General features: G+C 41.0%; 1 protein-coding gene across 2 annotated transcripts in view; it reads left to right on the top strand.

The window, feature by feature from the left end:
* znf574 (zinc finger protein 574) overlaps positions 1–20,824 on the top strand; it is an 84,831-nt gene that overhangs the window by 45,431 nt on the left and 18,576 nt on the right. For both annotated transcript variants that reach the window (XM_060921530.1, XM_060921531.1), the window contains exon 5: positions 11,527–11,621. In XM_060921530.1, coding sequence (XP_060777513.1) covers positions 11,527–11,621 — 95 coding nt within the window. The remainder of the gene's footprint in view (positions 1–11,526; positions 11,622–20,824) is intronic.

Below are 20,824 nucleotides of genomic sequence, written 5' to 3'. Positions count from 1 at the left end.
GCCTCGCCTCATCTATACGCTCTTGCCAGTATCTGTTGGTGTTGTCGGTGACAACAAGCCACAGCACCAAGACCAGCAACACTAACGACTCCATGTTTATTGTTTACTATCCGGGTCGTGAGACTACCGCTTAAAAGCTCACTGATGTCACTGTTTGCGCCGCCTAACGACATCACGTGACGTCCACCCACTTTCGCTAACTCCACCCAATGTGTCCACCCACTTCCAGCCAGCACGGTTCAGCGCGGTTGTAGTCGAAATGCAACTCCAACAGCCCCACTCAGCTCGACTCAGCACGGCACGGCTCAGCCCGACTCAGCCGCGTTGGTAGTGGAAAAGCGGCATAAGTGTGAGACTGAGAGGGTGACTGAGAAGTGAGGTAGGAAACCTAGTTATGTTCGGTTTTCTTTGAATAAAGATACTGACAAGTTGTCAACAGTTTATTAATGTTTCTGTCATTAGTGAAGAAGTTCAGAAGAACACATGTTAATTTGTCAAATTGTTCAGGTACAGATAGAGATCCGGACCTGTACCTAAACCTCTGTACCGGTACCTGTACCTGATGTTACGCTTGGGTACGCAGCCCTATTCTGAGCTACTTCTAGTCCAGATACGACACGTTTGTGCTTGTGTTGAACAGCCAGCACATCGGTGTGCAGACGGAACGTGAGATTTGAGCAGGAAGTGAATGAAGCTTCACCCACGACCCACCTCATTTCAAGGCATGACCTCATCAAGCCGTGTCTTAGAGATATTAATCAGCCTCCTGTCAGTCCAGTCTCCAGAGATCCCTTTTCAGATTATAAATCCATTGAGGAAGGAATTTAAACCTTCAGATCTGACAACCGTGGTTTAGTTTAGAGGTTAGGCCTTAATGGGGAAAGAGGTCGGGTGCTCGGCATATTAAAAACCTTCGAGGTTAAAAAAAAAAAAAAAACAGCACCTTCATTTCAGACTCTCATGAAACAATTCCATCTACCTACTTTATAAATAAAGTTCGAATGGCGTAGGCTATCTTACGCAATGGCGGTTATTACATACAAGTGTTGTAAAGGTTATTTTCTTTAGGATGCTTTCACATATGCAGAGCCAAAATCTAAAGTTTTTGGTTGCAGTGAGAAAGCGATTCGACCCTGAATCAACCCAGCTGATGGATCTGAACCAAACACGGACGGATATATTTTTGTTCGTGTAGATGCGAGCTGCTAAACCGAGCCTCGAGGCACAAACGGAGCCAAAGGACGGAGCTGTAGTGCTGCTGAAGAGCAATATGTTCTGGCTGAATTTTAAGACCTTTTAAAAAGCAAAAATGAATCCACTTCCTCTGTCGAATTCAGACTGAATAATTTCTAGTTCAAAAATTTGTTTTATTCCTTTTTTTAATATATATTTTATTTATTTAAATTTTTTTTTGGGGGGGGCCTCTGTTTTTGACTGCTTTTTGGAAGCGTTATCTTTGGAGCGATCCAACAAACGCTTCCAGCCCACACGGCCAGTTTCCAACTGTTCAGCATGAGGCAGGGTCTGTTGTTTTGTCAAGATGCTTCATTTTCTCACTGCATATCAATCAACTTTTTAACAATAAGCTTTATATAGCACTTAAACAAAGCTGAAAAATGATTTCAGAATACTAATTTTATGTGTACAGTGGTGCTTGAAAGTTTGTGAACCCTTTAGAATTTTCTATATTTCTGCATAAATATGACCTAAAACATCATCAGATTTTCACACAAGTCCTAAAAGGAGATAAAGAGAACCCAGTTAAACAAATGAGACAAAAATATTATACGTGGTCATTTATTTATTGAGGGAAATGATCCAATATTACATATATGTGAGTGGCAAAAGTATGTGAACCTCTAGGATTAGCAGTTAATTTGAAGGTGAAATTAGAGTCAGGTGTTTCAATCAATGGGATGACAATCAGGTGTGAGTGGGCACCCTGTTTTATTTAAAGAACAGGGATCTATCACAGTCTGATCTTCACAACACATGTTTGTGGAAGTGTATCATGGCACGAACAAAGGAGATTTCTGAGGACCTCAGAAAAAGCGTTGTTGATGCTCATCAGGCTGGAAAAGGTTACAAAACCATTGCTAAAGAGTTTGGACTCCATCAATCCACAGTCAGACAGATTGTGTACAAATGGAGGAAATTCAAGACCATTGTTACCCTCCCCAGGAGTGGTCCACCAACAAAGATCACTCCAAGAGCAAGGCGTGTAATAGTCGGCGAGGTCACAAAGGACCCCAGGGTAACTTCTAAGCAACTGAAGGCCTCTCTCACATTGGCTAATGTTACTGTTCATGAGTCCACCATCAGGAGAACACTGAACAACAATGGTGTGCATGGCAGGGTTGCAAGGAGAAAGCCACTGCTCTCCAAAAAGAACATTGCTGCTCATCTGCAGTTTGCTAAAGATCACGTGGACAAGCCAGAAGGCTATTGGAAAACTGTTTTGTGGATGGATGAAACTAAAATAGAATTTTTGGTTTAAATGAGAAGCATTATGTTTGGAGAAAGGAAAACACTGCATTCCAGCATAAGAACCTTATCCCATCTGTGAAACATGGTGGTGGTAGTATCATGGTTTGGGCCTGTTTTGCTGCATCTGGGCCAGGACGGCTTGCCATCATTGATGGAACAATAAATTCTGAATTATACCAGCAAATTCTAAAGGAAAATGTCAGGACATCTGTCCATGAGCTGAATCTCAAGAGAAGGTGGGTCATGCAGCAAGACAACGACCCTAAGCACACAAGTTGTTCTACCAAAGAATGATTAAAGAAGAATAAAGTTAATGTTTTGGAATGGCCAAGTCAAAGTCCTGACCTTAATCCAATGGAAATGTTGTGGAAGGACCTGAAGTGAGCAGTTCATGTGAGGAAACCCACCAACATCCCAGAGTTGAAGCTGTTCTGTATGGAGGAACGGGCTAAAATTCCTCCAAGCCGGTGTGCAGGACTGATCAACAGTTACCGCAAACGTTTAGTTGCAGTTATTGCTGCACAAGGGGGTCACACCAGATACTGAAAGCAAAGGTTCACATACTTTTGCCACTCACAGATATGTAATATTGGATCATTTTCCTCAATAAATAAATGACCAAGTATAATATTTTTGTCTCATTTGTTTAACTGGGTTCTCTTTATCTACTTTTAGGACTTGTGTGAAAATCTGATGATGTTTTAGGTCATATTTACGCAGAAATATAGAAAATTCTAAAGGGTTCACAAACTTTCAAGCACCACTGTAGGTCCGTCTCAGAAACTGGGTACTGTGGGGGTACCCCACTAAATATACTCACAGTCAATAAACTATACGGTTTTGAATGGTGATGTTGGTTTTAATTTGAAATAAAATGAAAGAAATAAAACAGATAAAACTAAATCTTTGATGTGAATACTCTATTCAGAATTTGGCAAAAATTCTGCAGATTTGTGGAAAAATGGCGGCTTGATCTGGGACATGATAAATGGTTGACTACATCGCATTCCCTTAAAAAGGTTGTAGTCCACTGAAAAGTCTACAGTTATCACTAATTGTATTTTAAGTTGTAACTTTATACACCTAAGGATTGGTGCGCTCACAGAATAATCATAACCGTAATAAAACATCATGCAAAATATTTGATCACCGTCGTAACTCCATTTTCCGCAAACCCAAAACCAATACGATCGTGTGTTTTGATCTAAACGGAAAGCCTCAGGGTCAAGGTCACTACCTCACCAAAAGTAGTAACTTAAAATCACTTCGCCATATAAACATTTAGTTATAAATCTGCGATTTTGTTTTTTAAAACGAAAGCTGAAAGTTCGATATAGAATATGTTTCTTACAGAATATGTTACGATGGTAGCTGCTCTTGTATGAATTTCTGAGCTATAAAATGAGTTGTGGTCTATTTTTTACCGTAGCGTGTTATTTGTGTGCGGGGAAGGACACGCATTAACAATTTGCATGTGTAGAATGGAATTTTCCACTCCAACAGTTAGAAGTTGATCGCGCTTCCATTTGCGGTCTTTCTGTTACGCGGGTGATCTGTTCGGACGTTATCACTGAAAAGGTGAGTTTTGACAGTTTTATTTTGTTTAGTCTTGCAGTATAAGGCAATAGAATGTTTCTTTTTCATCTTACTTTCATATTTCGTCGTGTTTGTGTATTTTTGGCCAATATTTTGCAGCCATGGTCAATTTAGATGGAACTTTTGATAGAATCTACGGCCAGTCATTTTGCCCCGCCCCCGCCTCGCGCTCCGTCCGGTGCGGTAGTGATGTCCCGTTGCTCGCGCGCCGCAGCAGAGACCCGCGCGACCTTCAGCCGGTACAGTCGCTGTTCTTTTACCAGCGCCGTTATTCTCATCTTTCCGGTGTGTTCTTGATTTTTCCATTGTGTCCTATTTCGCCGTATCAAACACCCAAAATGTATCATATTATTCATATTTAAGTGAATAATCAATTCAGTCATCATAACTTGGCATTTTTAACCCAAGCAATCAAAAAGAGGAAATTTATTCAATATTTTCACTCATCTGTGAAGGAGGGGCTTTAATTCTTCATGATGGAGTTATTTTATATGGAAATCAATTTTACAAAAGCATTTGAATTGTAATCAAAAAAGTTTTCCACAGTGGAGGCCAGATAAAGCAAGATACTATCTTTATTTTTATTAAACATGACAGACCGAGTGTTGGGTAAATGCAAACAAAAATAGTAAAATTAGAAAATTTATTTTTTGACCATAATGTCCCAAATGAGACGAGTTTCTGAGACGGACCCATGCATACATGCATATGAAAATATATGACAAAGTCAATCAAAAAAAAAAAGGAAAAAGGTTTAATAGAATAAAAAAAAAATTGATCTGTTTTTGATTTGTACGCAGCGTCTTATTGTTTTTATACATATACACATTTCCTTGAATATTCCATCTTGGAAGGAAGTTGGGATTCAGAGAGGGTTAAGGACTGAAAGGCTGTTTAGTTTGGTGGATTTAAAAAAATTATTTTTAACCTCTTAAAGATGCATTTTCTAATACACGTCATGCATCTACAACTTCAGAAAAAGTTGGACAGGTATGTTGAAATTAAAACTGAAAACAATGATTTGTAAATGATCTTTGACTTGTATTGCACTCAAAACAATACAACAGCAAATTATTTAAATGTTTTACCTCATGAATTTTATTGATTTTTCAAAATAAAACCTGTTTCCGGGGGGGGAGTTGGGACAGTAAGGCATTTACTATTTTTATAACACCACCATTCCTTCTGGGACTGAAGACACCAAATGATGAAGCATTTCAGCTGTTTTTTTTTTTTTTTTTTGTCCTGTTCTTCTTACCAATGTACTTTTCTGCATTGATGCTGCAATCACAGAAGTGTACGTTATCTTTGCCAAGGGCACTGACAACCCCATACCATGACCGACCCTGGATTTTGGACTTGTTGCTCGTATCAGCCTGGATGGTCCTTTTTGTGTTTGGTCCTGAGCACACGGATCCCATTTCTTCCAAAAAATAGACCTCGAATACAGATTCGTCTGACGATAATACATACATTTCCACTGTGTGATGGTCCATCCCAGATGCTTCCAAGTCCAGAGAAGTCGACTTCGCTTGTGGAAACCGTTAACAAAAGGCTTCCTTTTTCCACAGTAAAGTTTTTAACTGGGGCGGCACGGTGGTGTAGTGGTTAGCGCTGTCGCCTCACAGCAAGAAGGTCCGGGTTCGAGCCCCGGGGCCGGCGAGGGCCTTTCTGTGCGGAGTTTGCATGTTCTCCCCGTGTCCGCGTGGGTTTCCTCCGGGTGCTCCGGTTTCCCCCACAGTCCAAAGACATGCAGGTTAGGTTAACTGGTGACTCTAAATTGACCGTAGGTGTGAATGTGAGTGTGAATGGTTGTCTGTGTCTATGTGTCAGCCCTGTGATGACCTGGCGACTTGTCCAGGGTGTACCCCGCCTTTCGCCTGTAGTCAGCTGGGATAGGCTCCAGCTTGCCTGCGACCCTGTAGGACAGGATAAAGCGGCCAGAGATAATGAGATGAGAATGAGAAGTTTTAACTGGTATTTGTGGCTGTAACTCCGTATTGTAGAGCTTGACAAAGGTTTGACAAAGTAATCCTGAGCCCATGTGGTTATATCAGCTATAGATGAGTGACGGTTCTTGATGTAGTATCGTCTGGGGGATCGGCGATCATGGGAGTTCAACTTAGGCTTGCGCCCTTGCCCTTTACACGCTGAAATTCCTTCAATCTTTTAATGATCGTCTACACTGTAGAGGGTGGAATATCCAAATCCCAAAGGATTGCCAGAGTAATCCCGAGCCCATGTGGTTATATCAGCTCTGGATGAGTGACGGTTCTTGATGCAGTGTCATCTAAGGCAGCGGTTCCCAAACTTTTTTTTTGACCGCGCACCCCCTTCTATACTCCAACCAGGTTGACGCACCCCCAGTTCCCCAGTTTCAAAAAACACAAGCTTTCTTATAAAGGCAGCATCTTTAATCGTGCTAAAATGATAACAAACATCATTTGCCACACCTGCAGGAAACCACAAAAGTGGAAAAAAAACCAAAACAAAGCACTGTAAAAAAAAAAAATAGTTGAGAATACTTGAAATTTCAAGGCAACCGTCTGCATTAAGAATTTTATGTTTTGCCAACGATGTGGCCATGATAATCCAAACTATGATAAAACTGTTATCTTTATTAAGAATTCTTAATTAAGTCAATTTTCAATTCCTCATTCTGCCAACATAGATTTCTCTTTTTGCTGAACAGTGGCATTCACAGTAGTGCAAAAAGGCAATTGAGGTTATCACAATTAATTTTTTTAGATTTTTTGGGGGCTTTTTCACCTCTATTTGGATAGGACAGCGTAGAGACAGGAAATGAGCAGGAGAGAGAGAGAGACGGAGAGGGATCGGGAAATGACCTCGGGTCGGAACTGAACCCGGGTCCCCGGATTTATGGTATGGCGCCTTATCCACCTGAGCCACGACGCCCCCGAAGTTATCACAATTTATCATTAAACTATACATGCCTTTTTTCATTGTTCTACACAATTACAAAACTTCAATATTGAAATAAAGCTTTTAAAACCCACGTCGTGGGTGTGGCTCAGGTGGATAAGGCGCCATACCATAAATCCGGGGACCCGGGTTCGATTCCGACCCGAGGTCATTTCCCGATCCCTCCCCGTCCCTCTCTCCTGCTCATTTCCTGTCTCTACACTGTCCTATCCAAATAAAGGTGAAAAAAGCCCCCCAAAAAAGTCTGATAACCTCAATTGCCTTTTTGTACTACTGTTAATGCCACTGTTCAGCAAAAAGAGAAATCTATGTTGGCAGAATGAGGAATTGAAAATTGACTTAATTAAGAATTCTTAATAAAGATAACAGTTTTATCATAGTTTGGATTATCATGGCCACATCGTTGGCAAAACATAAAATTCTTAATGCAGACGGTTGCCTTGAAATTTCAAGTATTCTCAACTATTCTTTTTTTTTTACAGTGAGGCAGCACGTCGTGCTCGAATGAGAACATCGAATCACATTAACATATGCGCTCTCGTATTTGAATTAGATAGAATTTGATTGAAATGTAACAGTTTTAAAACGTTGCAACACGGTAAATGCGCAAATTCATTACAAAGGGAGATCACATCGAGGCATGTAGTCTACCAGCCAGATATGGGGAAAATATATGATTTTCATCCGTGTTTAAAACACTAGCAACACAACCCTGTCATTACAAGGTTATGAAAATGAATTGAGAATGAATTTAATTTGCAAAAAAGTTAACACATAATAACAGTAAAAATAGCTATGATAATTATGAACATATGCATTTTAAAGAGAGACAACAATTAAGGAGCATATCCGCTGCAATCCCGTCTCCCTCTCTTCTCTCCTCACCAATGGAGCACTTGCATGTGACGTCACATCCGCTCCAGATTGTAGACAAACGCCATCTTGTCGGTTAAACGCCATATTTCCGCCGTCTTTCCGACACTGACTTTCATTATTTTTCACCGAAATCTTCAAATATTACCGTGCCACAATGCCGGAGAGTTGCATGGCATATAAATGTCACAACAGGAGAGGTCAGAAAACGGGAAGTTAGTTTCATAGGCTGCCACGGGACCCTGACAGGCGTGCAAAATGGATTGCTGCTATCAGCCGGGCCAATCCAAACAACAAGAACAAGGCATGGGTACCGACTGGAAGGAACGATCACTGGCGCCTGTGCAGTGACCATTTCATCTCAGGTTCGCCATGTATTTATTTCAGTATATCCATGTGGTTATTTGCAGCACAAGTTTATGACTTGCTCTAATAAAAAATTCCAGGAAGTGGGAGCCTGAGAAAAGGGTTGGGGCGGGGTAGATTGGGTCTTTAGCGGTGCGGTATGAAAAAAAACAGTAAAGAACTTATAAGAATTTACCACTGTCTTAGTAGTAAATCCTTATAAATATAAGGGTAAATCCTTATAAGGATTTATAAATAAATATATATGCCATGTATGATTCAACCATAATCGGCTGGTCAGTGCTATACTAGATACTACTGATATATCTAGTATCAGTTCTAGTACTCAATACTTAAGTGACTTACCCGTCCAATGAGGATTGTTATTTTCTTCTTTACAAGATGCCACATCTCAGGGGGGCTGACAAATCCTGAATTTCTGTAAAGATAACTGTCCAGAGATTTATAAGCACGCAGTGCTTCACCACTGAACAGCGAGGGAAAGTTGATGAGGTAATTATACACGTCTGGGTATTCCACCTCTGGCAGTTCAATATCCACTGACACCGTCGTGAAAACTCCGTCCAGAAAGCCATAAGGGTCACTAATCTGTAGGTCGTTTATTTTAGACACATATCTAGTTATCTGTTCATTAGAAAAATGAGCCGAGTAGTCCGTCGGTTGAAATTGATCCATTCTGTACACGAGTGCAGCAGTATTCAGCTGTGTTGTTTGCCGACAAGATGGCGGCTGTTAACTTTCCGGTCACGTGACTGCAAGATCTCTATTGCCCCCGATTCCTCCCTATCTGTTGGGGTTTCTCCTCCTTCATCCCTGATTTGTGGTGGCGCATTTAGTTTTGCCGATTTCAACCAGTTGAGCATCGCGAATGAATGAATGAAGCCACAAACTACTGCAGAACCGTTACGGTGTAGAAGAAGAGTTAAAAATCACCATTACATTTTTTATCTTGCGCACCCCCTAGTGGCAGCTCGGTGCGCGCACCACACTTTGGGAAACCCTGATCTAAGGGATCGGAGATCACAGGAGTTCAACTTAGGCTTGCGCCCTTTTCCTTTACACGCTGAAATTCCTTCAGTCTTTTAATGATGATAGAGAGTGAAATATCCAAATCCCTTTGTATCTCTTTCTTTGAGGAACATTTGTTTTTCAACATTTCAATAATTTTCTCGCACATTTGTTGACAAACTGGAGATCCTCAGCCCATCTTTGCTCTTCAAAGACCAGACCTTTCCTGGATACCTACTGATTTTCAACCAAGTCATGATCACAATCACCTGTTTCAAATCGCATCGTTATTTAATTGCTTTACGTCATTACTTGCCCTAAATTGCCGCCGTCCCAACTTTTTTTGGAATGTGTTGCAGGACTGAAACACAGGAATGGCTGTAGATTAACAAATGAAATGAAGTTGACCGGGGGGGGGGACCTGAAATCTCTTGGGTTCATACTGTCTGCAATGAAATGCAAGTCAAAGTAAATTTAGTTAGAAATCAGTGCCTTTTTTTTTTTTTTTAATTTGCATTTTCCATACTGACCTGACTACTACTTCTGTTTTGGGGCTGTACATTTATTTCCTGTTTTTGTCACGCATAGCAGGCAGGGATATAATTACTAACTGCAGCCTTGTTGCTGTGCACTATTTGTCAGCCCAAATAATGGACTATTTGTCCATTAGCGGACAAGGAGCATCATCAGACCACCGGTGACCTGGTGTCATTTGGATGATGTATGTGTGAGGCACAGCTCATGTACACTGGCAACTCATTATGTACACGAACTGTGTTACTTTCAGCTAATCACTAGGAGTCGTGTCGCAAACGCACAAATGAACCTTGGAGTAAGTCAAGAGAGTCAAATCATCAGAGGTGGACAAAGTACCCAACTTCATGACTTAAGTCAAAGTACAGATCCCGCTGGTCAAATGTTACTCCGATACAAGTGAAAGTTGTCCAGTCAAATTTTTACTTAAAGTATTTGCTTTTAAAAATACTGTCAATGCATTGTTGTATTATTGACACAACGCTGACAAAACCTAACGCCTCTGAAGCAACCGACTGGATTTACAAAATGAACACTGATTGTGCCATCATGGTGGTTTAACGTTAAGCTAGCTAGTCAGTGAAACTCCATCCGACATGCTAGCAAACTCTTTTCAAGCTCAAAATCATACTGGGTCGTTAACGCTACTGGAAAAGAAAGATTTCTACATTCTGTTTATTTGGCAAGATTACGCTAAAACACATTTCTGAAAGCACTTCAGATAAGTTAACGTTATTCATGTTAGCGTAACTCCGTTTTTACATGCTAACTAACAGTGTCCAAGTTAACTAGCTATGTGTTAACGTTAGCCGTGGACAAGGCGACGGCAACTTGGCGGGCAAATCCATAGAAAGTTATTTGACTAACCAGTCTGCATAGCTATTGCAATGTTACCGCTAGCTCTAAAAGCACAGACAACTTCATTACAAGCTTTCTCTTGGAATAAAACCTTTATATCCCTCAATATGCTTCCGCAGGTTGGACGGCGAGTTTTTGTAGGCCGTGATGTGGTTCGTTTTAGGCAAACAAAGCAAACATTTAAAATGAAACGAATCTTTAATCCTTTCAGAAAACCGAAACATGGGTTCGAGGCCATGAGTGCGTGCATTCCCCAGAAGAACCGCCTCCTTCCATTCTGCCATCAACTGATTGTGTTAAATAACGCTGCGGAGAAATCACTGAACTTGATTTTATACAGTCTATGGACGTGACGTGACCCTAGTGATTACTGATAGACTGTCTCGGTGTCACCTGCGAAAAAAACATGTTTTAGAAAAGAAAAGAAAAAACATCCGCTTTCAAAGCCGCTTCATAGTAACGAGGACCTTGATAGAAATGTAGTGGAGTGAAAAGTACGAGATTTGTCTTTCAAATGTAGTGACGTTAAAGTCATAAGTTTCCAAAAAAAAAAAAAAATACTCAAATAAAGTACAGATACTCAAAGTGTACTTAAGTACAGTACTCAAGTAAATGTACTTCGTTACTGTCCACTCCTGCAAATCAAGAGTGTTTTATTGTCATATGCATAACAACACAAGCAGTTACACTGTCTCATGAAATTCTTACTTTGCTAATCCTCTGTTTTACCAAAAAAAAAGTAAGGGATAGCGTGATTGTTAATAGAATTTGAGGTTGAAATGGTATACCACATGTAATGCAGTATACTATGATGAGCTCATTTTAATAATTTCATTTGGTTTCTTTTCCTTCCTGCTGCAGGCTGCTGCACACCAGTCACCCTTTCCCATGCGGCGTGTGTGGACAAGCGTTTAAGCGGCGGAAAGAGCTCGACCTGCACACTCTCATGCACCAAGGTCAGAGGCCAGTGTGGCGTGCACACCTCACAATCAATGTGTATTCTGTGGAAAAATATACACTACATGGCCAAAAGTTTGTGGACAACTGACCATCACACTCCTCCGTGCTGCGTCCCCAAACTGTTGCCCTAAATTTGAAAACACCGCTTGTATAGGATGCCTTTGTATGCTGTAGTGTTCGTGTTTGTTTCCCTTTATCAGAACTAATAGCCCTTTTCCACCAAAGCAGTTCCAGGGCTGGTTCGGGGCCAGTGCTTAGTTTGGAACCGGGTTTTCTGTTTCCACTGACAAAGAACTGGCTCTGGGGCCAGAAAAACCGGTTCCAGGGTAGCACCAGCTCTTTGCTGGGCCAGAGGAAAGAACCGCTTACGTCAGCGGGGGGGCGGAGCTGTTAAGACCAACAACAATAACAAGACCGCGAGAGGGCGCCATTTTGAATGAATTTATTTTTATTTTGAACATGTATAAAAAAATGTATGTAACTATTTGTACATACAAAAGAAAAGAAAACGAGAAATAAAAAAAAAATAAACAAAATAACGTAAAGAGCTAAGACATTACAAAACACCGCACATTGTTCGAAAAAGGAGTGGGAAGTACAATACTTTTTTTTATTTCCCACCCCTTTTTAACTACCCCGAAATCCAAACTACATTAATACACCTATAAAAATATATACCATATATACACTTCATGAATATCTATATAAATATATAATTACAAAAATAAATATATACTACATACCATATATACACTTCATAAATATCTATATAAATATTTAATTACAAAAATAAATACTACATACCATATATACACATCATAAATAAATAAATATATATATATATATATATATATATATATATATATATATATATACACACACACATACATACAGTGGTGCTTGAAAGTTTGTGAACCCTTTAGAATTTTCTATATTTCTGCATAAATATGATCAAAAACATCATCATCAGATTTTCACACAAGTCCTAAAAGTAGATAAAGAGAACCCAGTTAAACAAATGAGACAAAAATATTGTACTTGGTCATTTATTTATTGAGAAAAATGATCCAATATTACATATCTGTGAGTGGCAAAAGTATGTGAACCTTTGCTTTCAGTATCTGGTGTGACCCCCTTGTGCAGCAATAACTGCAACTCAACGTTTGTGGTAACTGTTGATCAGTCCTGCACACTGGCTTGCAGGAATTTTAGCCCGTTCCTCCATACAGAACAGCTTCAACTCTGGGATGTTGGTGGGTTTCCTCACATGAACTGCTCGCTTCAGGTCCTTCCACAACATTTCGATTGGATTAAGGTCAGGACTTTGACTTGGCCATTCCAAAACATTAACTTTATTCTTCTTTAATCATTCTTTGGTAGAATGACTTGTGTGCTTGGGGTCGTTGTCTTGCTGCATGACTCATCTTCTCTTGAGATTCAGTTCATGGACAGATGTCCTGACATTTTCCTTTAGAATTCGCTGGTATAATTCAGAATTCATTGTTCCATCAATGATGGCAAGCCGTCCTGGCCCAGATGCAGCAAAACAGGCCCAAACCATGATACTACCACCACCATGTTTCACAGATGGGATAAGGTTCTTATGCTGGAATGCAGTGTTTTCCTTTCTCTAAACATAACGCTTCTCATTTAAACCAAAAATTTCTATTTTGATCTCATCCATACACAAAACATTTTTCCAATAGCCTTCTGGCTTGTCCACATGATCTTTAGCAAACTGCAGATGAGCAGCAATGTTCTTTTGGAGAGCAGTGGCTTTCTCCTTGCAACCCTGCCATGCACACCATTGTTGTTCAGTGTTCTCCTGATGGTGGACTCATGAACATTAACCTTAGCCAATGTGAGAGCGGCCTTCAGTTGCTTAGAAGTTACTCTGGGGTCCTTTGTGACCTCGCCGACTATTACACACCTTGCTCTTGGAGTGATCTTTGTTGGTGGACCACTCCTGGGGAGGGTAACAGTGGTCTTTAATCTCCTCCATTTGTACACAATCTGTCTGACTGTGGATTGGTGGAGTCCAAACTCTTTAGAGATTGTTTTGTAACCTTTTCCAGCCTGATGAGCGTCAACAACGCTTTTTCTGAGGTCCTCAGAAATCTCCTTTGTTCGTGCCATGATACACTTCCACAAACGTGTTGTGAAGATCAGACTTTGATAGATCCCTGTTCTTTAAATAAAACAGGGTGCCCATTCACACCTGATTGTCATCCCATTGATTGAAAATACCTGACTCTAATTTCACCTTCAAATTAACTGCTAATCCTAGAGGTTCACATACTTTTGCCACTCACAGATATGTAATATTGGATCCTTTTCCTCAATAAATAAATGACCAAGTATAATATTTTTGTCTAATTTGTTTAACTGGGTTCTCTTTATCTACTTTTAGGACTTGTGTGAAAATCTGATGATGTTTTGGGTCATATTTATGCAGAAATATAGAAAATTCTAAAGGGTTCACAAACTTTCAAGCACCACTGTGTGTGTGTGTGTGTGTATATATATATATATATATATATATATATATATATATATATATATATATATACCATAAATATCTATATAAATATATAATTACAAAAATAAATATCTACTATATACCATATATACACTTCATGAATATCTATATAAATATATAATTACAAAAATAAATAATACTACATTCCATATATACACTTCATAAATATCTATATAATTACAAAATTAAATATCTACTACATTCCATGTATACACTTCATAAATATCTATATAAATATATAATTACAAAAATAAATATCTACTACATACCTATCCCTGTAAATATGAATATATAAACTATCCTCATAAATAAATATATACCGTATATACCATATACTAAGTTAGTTCTAATATAACAATCAACCCTATTCTATTTATCCTTCATCATCCTCCATTAACATACTTCCTCTTCTATATACTTGTTTAAAAAAAAAATTTTGGACCTTTTTTTAAGCAGATTTATATTTGCACTTTGTTTTATTTCTGTCTCCAGTCTGTTCCATAAAGTCACCCCACAGCTCGATACGCACATGCTTTTCATATTTGTTCGAACCTTTGGTTTTTTAAAATTTAGGTCTCCCCTTAGATTATATCCCCCCTCTCTCTCACTAAACATTCCTTGTATATTTTTTGGCAATAGATTATTTCTCGCTTTGTACATTATTTGTGCTGTTCTGAATTTGATCAGATCCATAAATTTCAACATGTGTGATTTTATGAATAGTGAGTTTGTGTGATCTCTGTATCCTGTTTTGTTTATTGTCCTTATTGGTCTACCAAAGCTTGGTTGACAAAGCGTTTGTACGGAGAAGGCGCATTGCTCGCATGAAAAATGCCTTGCGCTTATTTTTAAATAAGTGACGAGATCTCATGGATGCAGTAAAGCAGCAGTCATCCATTGTTGCTGCCGCTGCTGCTTCTTCTCCGTGTTGTTGTTGCTTCGATGTTCACGCCAAGGTTGATGCAAACGCAGCGACGTAGCTGACGTATACAGCGACGTAATGACGTGGCTTCCCTTAGCACCGCGAGTTATGGAAAAGCACGCTGGTTCGCAAGTTGAACGAGTTGTGAACCAGCACCAGCACTGGCTCCGAACCAGCCCTCGAACTGATTTGGTGGAAAAGGGGTAACAGAGGCCCAAACCTGTTCCACATGACATTGCCCTGACCTCAACCTCCACTGAACACTTGAGGATCAGTTGCTGGGTTTCACGTGACGTCACAGCCACCTCATTAGTTATTCAGTTATTCAGTTATTTAGCTGGTGGTCTACTCTACCAAAGCTCAGTTGACAAAGCGTTTGTACGGAGAAGGCGCATTGCTCGCATGAAAAATGCCTTACGCTTGCACCATTTTAGGCTGTTCGAACCGATCAAACCGTGAAACTGAAAAGTTTCTTCAGGGTTCGCCGTGAACTAATAAAGGGTGAACAAACGCAGGATTTCACAAAGACGTTGAGAAAGGTGGCTTTTGAACCGCTAACTGAAATCTGAGTCGAGTTGAAGCGTGCTCGAGTTTGCAGTGATCACTTGGTGAAAGGTTTGTATCTCCCTCTCGGCTGCGTCCTCAGTGTTTCCCAAGTACTTTTCTTGCTGCGTGCCGTTACTTTAGTCCTTTTTTTTTTTTTTTTTTAAAGTCACGAAGCGCTAAAGTCCCCAGCGGTATCTTTGTTTCCTCCTCACAAAGTCTATATCAGAGATGAGAATTTTCCGCGGATCTGTGGAATTCCGAGTTTTTCCCGCTGAAAATGTCAATTTTGTGAAACGTGTATATCCGTTGAGAGAATTTCGGGGGGTAGGGGTCGGCGCGAGGCGAGGCTTGTGGTGGCACAAGCAGGCAGAACTGACCGACCGCCCGCTAGCATCTTTCGGCAACGCTCATCGCAAAATTAGTTGCAGCTGTGATAACAGAAATCGTCATTGCTTTCTTCAATATTTATGCTAACGACAACTCACGACGATTTCCGGCAACGTTTTGGCGCTAGTTTCATCTCACTTCTACAATTCACGGAGAAACAAGCTACACGTACACTGTTTTGATCACTTCTTAAGTTCTAGTTATTTTGGTTAGTTTTCAAAGTTACTTCGCCAATATGGCAAAAGTTTTGGACCGCAAAAATGAGGATCGTGCCAGGGAAATCGATAAATCGAACGGGATAAAGAACCGTTTCCGATGGGCATGGCTCGATAGTAGCGTTACCGTGCAGATAGGGACACAAACTGCGGCGACGTGCCTGACGGAACATATCCGAGAAGTGGCCGTGCCGGGAAAGGTTCTGTGTATTCTGTGCTCAGATATGATCAATTATGGAAACAGAGGAGCTCGAAACATCCAGGAGCACATCAAAACAAAAAAAGCACAAAGGTATGTTTTACTTAAATTGTCAAAGATAGATTCAAATATATCGTTACGGTTACCTCCATTATCGCTCACTTTTTATATATATATATATATATATATATATATATATATATATATATATATATATATATATATATATACTTTTTATCTTAGTTTATAAATGTTTTAAACCATCATTGAATTTGAAAACATTCATATATAAGGCGCACCCCCCTTTGACCCCCCCATGCACACTTTGCGCAGACATTTCAGAGTTTTTTTAAATGTCCCATTCTCATCCCTGCCATATGCATGAAGGTCGCGACAAAATTCTTCCCCAGCCGTACAGTTACAATGCGCCGTGATCACTTCTCCGTCTTGTTTAACTAAGGCCAAGTTTACATTAGACCGTATCGGTCTCGTTTTCTTCGCGGATGCACTGTCCGTTTACATTAAAACGCCTGGAAACGCCGGGAAATGGGAATCCGCCAGGGTCCACGTATTCAGTCCAGATCGTGTCTGGTCCGGTGCTGTGTAAACATTGAGAATACGCGGATACGCTGTGCTGAGCTCTAGCTGGCGTCGTCATTGGACGTCACTGTGACATCCACCTTCCTGATTCGCTGGCGTTGGTCATGTGACGCGACTGCTGAAAAACGGCGCGGACTTCCGCCTTGTATCACCTTTCATTAAAGAGTATAAAAGTATGAAAATACTGCAAATACTGATGCAAATACTGCCCATTGTGTAGTTATGATTGTCTTTAGGCTTGCCATCCTTCCACTTGCAAGTGGTAAGTGACGCGCATACCCGACATGCACTGAGATCACACACACAGCGGCTCAGTCCCGAATCACTGCTCATGCGCTATACTTGCGCGCTCTGTGAGCTGCGCAGGGCCGGAGTGCGCACCCTCCAGAGGGCACTCGCTGTTCAGGGCGGAGTGATTTGGAGCGCAGGATGCCTGCGGAGCCGAGCGTATCCGTATATTGGCATTGCTATGTGCACACGAATCGTGTATTGGCGTTGCTGTGTGCACACTAATCGTTTTAAAAACGTTAATCTGATGAGCCGCTGATACGGTCTAATGTAAACCCCACCTAAGATCCAGGTCTTTAAAGGGGTTTCTGATGATCTTTGTGAATGATTTACCTGAGAGATCAGAGCCAACACAAGTGAGAATCAAGCAAACTGTTTGCTTACACGTCAACTCGCAGCGCTTCGTTGTTGAAGATGCAAACGAAAAACTTAAACCTTGCACGGGCAAAAACAATACGAGATTCATTCGGCAGCGACTTGATGGCGAGGTCCTTTACCCAGCCACTTAGAAAAAAGTTGTAAGCCTCCATACTCTTCCACGCTTTCATCTGTTTTGTGGTGTAGAAGGACGTCTGCAACACCAGATAGTTCGAGATGTCGGGGAACTCGACTGAAGGGTTGTTTTCGAGATCGTATGACAAAGTCCTTCTTTCCCAGACTGTAGGGGTCGATTCCATTGCACATAGCAACCTTCTGAACAGATCTAAAGCGAGCAGCGGCTTCTAGATTACGAGCGTACTCTGATCACTAGTGCAGCTGTTTTAGACCACCACTTCCTGTAAAACTGCAAAGAAAAGTCACGTGACTGAAACCCAGCAGTTGGAGCTCTGACTGTGCACCAGACCTCATCCAACAGCTGTGTCCAACCTCGCTAATGCTCTTGTGGCTGAATACTCAAATCTAGGGGAAGTGTGCACAGTAGGTTATTATAAAGCTGGAATGGGATGTTCAAACAGCATGTGTCCGTGTTCTCAGGTGTCCACAAAGTTTTGGCAATACAGTGTTTACACACAATACAGAATCTGATCAGTGCTCAGTATGAACACACACAGTTTTGTCTTTACATACATGTCAACCTTTGGTCAATCAAACCCTGTATAACCAACCTCCAAAATCCGTATTTCCCTCATAAAATCCGTATAAGATGCAAATTAAAATAATTTTACCTAAAATTTGAATGATAATTAACAATGATATATCCCAGTTACTTTTTATTCAATATTAATAACAATAAACCTTCAGAATGAATACAAAGCTCCAATGTTCGACAAAAACACAAATGGCCCTTTTCCATTACCCTTTTTCAGCTCACTTCAGCTCGCTTCAGCTCACTTCAGCCCGACACGGCTCGCGTTTCGACTACCAAAGAACGGCACGACTCAGCTCGCTTCAGCCCTGCTTAGCCCCTAAAACTCGCACCGTTTTGGAGTGGGGCTGAAGCGAGCCAAACCGAGCCGCGTGAGGCTGGGGGTGTGAGCAGACACTCCCCTGTGCACTGATTGGTGAGGAGGAGTGTCCTCACATGCCCACACACGCCCCGCGAGCGCGCTGGGATCTGTAAACACCGTAAACCCGGAAGAAGGAGAATTACGAATTACGAGAATTTCTGAAGCCTTATGCGCCTCGCCTCATCTATACGCTCTTGCCAGTATCTGTCCGCGTTGTCGGTGACAACAAGCCACAGCGCCAAGACCAGCAACACTAACGACTCCATGTCCTCCATGTTTATTGTTTACTATCCGGGTCGTGAGACTACCGCTTAAAAGCTCACTGATGTCACTGTTTGCGCTGCTTAACGACATCACGTGACGTCCACCCACTTTCGCTAACTCCACCCAATGTGTCCACCCACTTCCAGCCAGCACGGTTCAGCGCGGTTGTAGTCGAAATGCAACTCCAACAGCCCCGCTCAGCACGGCACGGCTCAGCCCGACTCAGCCGCGTTGGTAGTGGAAAAGCGGCAAAAGTGTTATCAGCGTAGTTACGAAGGAAATACTTCGTTGTTTGGAGACAGGTTTCACCAGGCGGCTATTATGCGCGAGACTTCATATTAGCCACAAAGTCAGGAAAATCTGCTTGTAAAATTACGTTATAATGACCAAATACAATGAAAAGTATTTTTCCAGTCTCACCTGTGAAAGGTAATCCCATGTGATCTCGTTTGGACGGTAAACCTGTCGGTACAGTTAAACGCAGCACATGAATGAGGCATCTTTATTCTCGGCTACTGTCTAGACGCTATACCAGAGACGGCTGACGAATCTCCACTTTGCCACATCCAATATGGCGGCGAGGATGACGTATGATTCTACGCAGAAGGCGGCGTCTATGTTTATATGTCTATGACTTCACGGTTGGCGGGATTCTCGCAATGCGGTGTGCGCATGATCAAAAGTGGAACGAAGTCTCGCTACCATAAGATAACGCGCGATTTCATAAGACTCTTTACTGGCTGTCTGTGGTGTACAGTACGTTTGTAAATGTTATGCGTTCTTTTATCATCGTGGGAATTGATTATAGCTCTAAATAAATATTGAAGTTTTTTTTAAAGAATCCGTATAACTTTATTTATACGCCCGTATACTACGTTTATTGAATCAAATCCGTATAAAATACGGACATTCCGTATAGGTTGACGTGTATGTCTTTTATAGTGTTAAAGACTGCTTTACTGTGCATCTGATCAGTTCAGTTCACATCGAGTAAGATTTGTGACTTTTTGACACTCACTGTAGCAGGGTTCACGTTCTGAGGTTTTGGTTCGTTGCAAGGTAAACCACTGACCACCGTTAAGCACGCCATCTTAAACAATCTCAAAGAAGAGCTCCGACGAAGCAGTTCTTTCACGATTTTTGGCTATGATTGCTTAAAATGGCTTATACGCACACATTCATGTGTAATTCTGCTGTTTGATTGCTCTTTCTCATGCATTCGTGCTTCCCCTTTAACCCTTTGGTGACTGACCCCTTGAAAATGGTTCCTCCAGGAACGATGACGTTTCAGTTGTCAAGACAACGGAAAAACTAAAATACAAGAGCATTTTGTTTTGTGACGTATCTTTCTGTTTTTGTATTTTAGTTTTTCCGTTGTCTTGACAACTGAAAAGTCATCGTTCCTGGAGGAACCATTTTCAAGGGGTCAGTCACCAAAGGGTTAAAGTGCCATTCCACCATTGGATGTATTTTTTTTGGCATAAAATACAATATATTTTATGACAACATGACTAGACAGAGAAATCTTTTAGCTTCAAAATGATATATCGAACATAATTTTTTGACAACGACAAGTATATTAATTTTGCGACCAAAGTCACCTACCCTTTTAATTTCCGCGCGGTAGTGAAACGTGATGTCATCAGCAGGTTCCCCTTCTTGTGTACCACGTCACGTGTGACATGGCACAGATTATCAGCAATGGCGGATAGAACGCGATTTCCACTTGTCGATTGCTGTGCCGATATTCACCATCGACCGTCTCCTCTGGGCATCACTTGCTATTTTCCT

This window comes from Neoarius graeffei, chromosome 5 (assembly GCF_027579695.1).
Source record: "Neoarius graeffei isolate fNeoGra1 chromosome 5, fNeoGra1.pri, whole genome shotgun sequence".
Classification (NCBI taxonomy): Eukaryota; Metazoa; Chordata; class Actinopteri; order Siluriformes; family Ariidae; genus Neoarius; species Neoarius graeffei.
The sequence above is the reverse complement of the archived record's forward strand: the minus strand, read 5'-3'. Positions and strand labels throughout refer to the sequence as shown.